The sequence below is a fragment of the Gymnoscopelus microlampas genome, assembly GCF_963454915.1.
Source record: "Gymnoscopelus microlampas genome assembly, chromosome: 24".
NCBI classification, from domain to species: Eukaryota; Metazoa; Chordata; class Actinopteri; order Myctophiformes; family Myctophidae; genus Gymnoscopelus; species Gymnoscopelus microlampas.
The window spans coordinates 2,433,297-2,438,296 of NC_139961.1; the positions used below are offsets into that span (position 1 = coordinate 2,433,297).

The 5,000-nt window shown below is 43.0% G+C and overlaps 1 protein-coding gene across 1 annotated transcript in view; it reads left to right on the top strand.

Annotated features, from left to right (window-relative positions):
• The window catches only part of LOC311041141 (kalirin-like), a 93,997-nt gene that overhangs the window by 20,752 nt on the left and 68,245 nt on the right, over positions 1–5,000 (top strand). The window contains exons 12-13 of the mRNA XM_084051647.1: positions 1,634–1,756; positions 3,695–3,811. Of these exons, the coding sequence (XP_083907773.1) occupies positions 1,634–1,756; positions 3,695–3,811 (240 nt within the window). The remainder of the gene's footprint in view (positions 1–1,633; positions 1,757–3,694; positions 3,812–5,000) is intronic.

The following is a 5,000-nucleotide window of genomic DNA, read 5'->3' on the forward strand; positions in this document are numbered from 1 at the left end:
GTCCTCTGCCTTTTGCATCGCAACGTTTCTGTTATTACATCCATTTCAATTGTCACCAGTTTGAATCGATTTACAATAATAACTCATTACATACTGTACCTAATAGGGCATAGCAGTGGTGGCCATTTTCTGGTTCCACTCCAAAATAGTCAATGCATTTTTCCCATTGACACTTCCAAAAATATGAGGAGGACCAATGGACCCTTCGCTAAACCCCACCCCAAAAGCGATTGTCCAATGGCAGCTTAGCAACCGTTGTTAGCCTGGCACAGGTCTGGCAAGCTTTCGTCACCTGCCATAGCTGTCAATGTTATTTCGCCCGCCACACACACAATAATTTGCAACGTAATAGCAAGAATAGGAATACCACGATAACGCAATGGTGACTGTGAACCACGTACCCAAACCTGTCGGAGGCTGCTTTTCCCAAGCTGAAATCTGCACTTAAACTGTAAGGCTGCATGACATGGCTGTGTTGTTGAACACATACACAGCTTAACGATCGGGAAAGTTACACGACTCACTCGCCCAGGTGGTGTCAATAATAGGCTAATAATCACCATACTCGTAACAAAATTCAGAATCACAGCGCTGCCTGTTTCGGATTCCGCACGTTAAACTATATTAATTCATTTGTTCGTCTATTTATTAACTGCTACTGCAGTCTTACCCTGCGGTACATGAAAACTCCTGTTACAGTCATGGATCAACTTCAACCTGGTGTTTGCACTTTCTCCATTTACGGTCCGTAGATCTATATAAACGTTCAGATTTCAAATATAAAGTGCTTACCCCATGGCCACGGATGTTACAATTATGCACAGGACTCTCAAAAGTACCCGTATATTCTGTATTGTTCAATAAAAAGCATTTTAATCCGATCAGTGGCCATTTTCTCATAATGTATCACAGTGCAATACACCTACCAACCGATAGGGTCACTCAGTTGAAAGCGCATGGAGAAAATGGCCACCGATCAGATTAAAATGCTTTTTATTGAACAATACGGATGATATGGGTACTTCTGAGAGCCCGTACATGCATGTAACATCCGTGGCCATGGGATAAGCTCTTTATATTTGACATATGAACGTTTATGTAGATGTACGGGCCATAAATGGAGAAAGTGGAAACACCAGGTTGAAGTTCATCCAGGACGGTCGAGACAGTCGACCGTCGTGTATCCATGGCTATTACTCCCTCTAACATTTCCCATGTTTTTAGTTTATTGAAATAATGTCATGCACATGTGTCCAGTCAGTGCATGCCTACTGCAGGCCTTGTTGACTAGATTTAGAAGAGATTTTGAAGCTCTTGCTCCTGAAATGATGGATTATTTTTAAGGGGAAAAGCCATCATTTAACATGCAAGTCAATGGGTGAGAAGCAGAGCTTGCCAGGCGCTGCCAGGCCTGGGTGTGACTAACTTCGCACCACCAATCACAGAGTGGAGTGGGTGGGGCTTAGCGAAGGGTCCATTATATAGAAGAATAAGATAGGTTGAACATGGGGTGAAGTACTCCTCTACTAAATGCCTAATGTGTGCGTGTGTGTGTGTGTGTGTGTGTGTGTGTGTGTGTGTGTGTGTGTGTGTGTGTGTGTGTGTGTGTGTGTGTGTGTGTGTGTGTGTGTAGGTGTTAGACTGGGTGGAGCAGCATGGAGAGGTGTTCCTGAACAAACACAGTGGAGTAGGGAAGTCTCTGCACAGAGCCAGAGCTCTGCAGAAACGACACGACGACTTCCAGCAAGTAGCACAGGTAACACACACACACACACACACACACACACGCACACGCACACGCACACGCACACACACACACACACACACACACACACACGCACACACACAAACTACACCCTAACGTCTTATCCAGTCCTATAAGACGGTTTCCAATAGTTTTTAGATCAGGGTCCATGAATTGAATGAAAATGAAAACATAGAATGAGTCGTCATGGTGACGCATGCAGATGAACAGGAACTTAAAGGGATTGGGGTTGACACTAAGGTCTCAGAGGCACTTGCCCGTCGGGCAAGTACAGGTCATGTTCTACTTGCCCAAAGTTCATGCCTACTTGCCCGAAAAGTAAATCGTCCATTATAAAATGATAGGTAAACTTTGAATTACCGTTCAATTTAATACTTATTTTTTTTACTTTCTGGGGCTGTGCGATAAAAAATGTCATATCATTTCTTATGCCAAATACCTACATAGCTATGAAAATGACTATGGGCTGGGCTCACACAATTTTTAAGTGTAGCGACAGTGAAAACAGCACATTATAGGTAAACAGTGCTCTTATTTTACATTCCACAGATCAGAAGACAGAGCTCTGGCCATGTTCAGGTGTTTACAAAAATCTCGTGTCGTGTTTATAGACGGTTGCGTCCCCTCTCAAACGAGCACTTGCCCGGTCGGGCAACCTGAAAGCAAACTCCACCTGCCCGCAAGTTTTATTTACCTGCCAGGGGCCGGTGGGCAACCCTTAGTGTCAATGCCTGTATTTCACTTTCAAATAAATCAAATCACGCCCCCCTCACACATCAGAACAGGGGTCTTCAACGTTTTCAGGCCAAGGACCCCCTAGCTGAGAGAGAGATGAAGCAGGGACCCCCTCTATATTGTATAAAATTGTGTTTCAGATAAACTTTTTTTGTTGACTTGGTCTGCTCTTTTTTTTTTTACCTCTACACCTATACCTCTTTGCCAAAAATAGCAGATCTACAAGCTCACAACGCCTTGCGCTGCGAGGCGTTGTGAGCTTGTAGATCTGCTATTTTTGGCTAAAGTTTTCCTCAGAAAAGGGATGCTATAGAGTTCAAGTGGTTAAGGTAAAAAATAAATCATAACACACAATGATTTGGCAGAGCCCCTGTAGTAACTCTGAGGACCCCCGGGTCCCTGACCCCCTGTTGAAGACCCCTGCATTAGAAGGATCAGAACCAAGGACGGGTTTTTTCAATGAATACAACATGGTTAAAATGGAGACTGAAGTTACAAACATGTGATAATATATAGAATACTGATATTGACCAACAACAAAAACAAACTTACCAGCATCAATTATTTATCAATGAAAAATAAATCATCAAATACAATCTTGAACAATACCAGCATCACACACGCACACACTAGGGCTGGTGAATGAATATTCGAGTTTAGAATATTCCTCAAATATGGGGAAAATATGTATATTTGAATATGAAAATTAATATTCGAATATTGCTCGTCCCCAGACAGGGACAATACAAAAAACATGTATCAAGTTATAAAAACAAACAAAAGATATGTTTTCCGAGCACTCGATACATTGTTTTATGTATTGTTTCTGTAAAAAAAAATGTTTTTTTACATTCATATCTTTTTTTATAATAATAATATTCGAATATATTCGAATATCTGCCAATTTTTAAGACCAATATTCAAATTCAAATAGTTGACAGCCCTAGCACGAACACTAAATATTTTCAGATAGGAGGGGGTCCGTGGCCAAAATACATGTTACATGAAGAAACGTTTTTTAAGTTGTTGGAGTTTCACTGTTTTACTTCATTTACCTGACTTACCGTGTCTTCTAACTTCCCCACTTTGTGTGTGTGTGTGTGTGTGTGTGTGTGTGTGTGTGTGTGTGTGTGTGTGTGTGTGTGTGTGTGTGTGTGTGTGTGTGTGTGCGCGTGTGCGTGTGTGTGTGTATAGAACACGTACACCAATGCAGAGAAGCTGTTGGAAGCAGCAGGACAGCTGTCTCAGTCAGGAGAATGTGAAGAGTCTGAGATCTATGATGCAGCAAGACACCTGGAGCTACGCATGCAGGTGTGTGTGTGCGTGCATGTGTGCGTGCATGTGTGTGTGTGTGTGTGTGTGTGTGTTGTATATGTCCTGATGATGATCTGACTGATCGAAACACTGAAGACGCAATAAAGAAATAGCGCTAAATAACTGCCATCACCAAACTCTGGTGGTTTTAAACGCTAAATAAATCTAAAATGTTGTGCGTACGTCGACAACAAGTGTTTTCCCTATATCTAAATGTACGTCAAAGGACTCACTGCTCTGTTTGGGCTGACATGCTGTCTTTACGAGGTCATGTTGGGACGCGTCTACAACGTGAAAAATTACGATATGGAGTCACGTCTGATAAGATGAACTTGTCATTGTTATTATGAAATTTTCTTCAATTCTGACCGAGCAAGTCAATTAACATGAAGTAAATTTGAGCAAACAGGAGGAGCAGGGTAGCCTGGTAAATCCTCCCTCCGAAATCTCATTTCCATTTGATTTCAGGAGTGAGTCTGGCCTGAACCGCCTTTCTGCAATATTGGCTGTGGGCTGGAGTTGGGCGGGAGTAATACCGTTGACTGACAACCTCTTCAGCCAATGATCGTTTTTCCCCTTCAGCCAATCAGCAGTTCATTTTGACGACCTCCAGACTATGTGACGCAACGGGACTTTTGAGACGGCCATGCCCAGAATAGGTTGCCTTATTGGGATACATGCGTGTACACTCCCCGCCCCTGCCGGTTCTCTAAATTTATATTTTTAAATAGGCTCTGTCATGATTAATTGACCACATATATGAAGTTAAACAACTAAATTCTATCCAAACGATATCTTAATTGTAAATTCCGTGCCTCAAAAAAGAAGTTTGAGACCGTTTTAAAACCGAAAATAAGAAGTGACGGCACTCGCAGAAACAACAATGGCTGCCGTTCGTCTTTTGTCGGCCCCAGTCAGGCTGCACTCGGCTTCATTCGGGCTCACTCGAACTCGCCACCTGATTGGCCAACTGTCGCTGTCAATCACAGAACGATGTGCGACGACGCTGATAGGCTCGTCAGTTCGGCGTAGAGAGTGAATATAGCAGAAAGGCGGTTCAGGCCAGACTCACTCCTGAAATCAAATGGAAATGAGATTTCCGGAGGGAGGGTTTACCAGGCTAGGAGCAGGGTACTGTGTGAGAGTCTTCTCTTGTCTCTGCCTGCGTCTGTGTCAGACTCTCTCT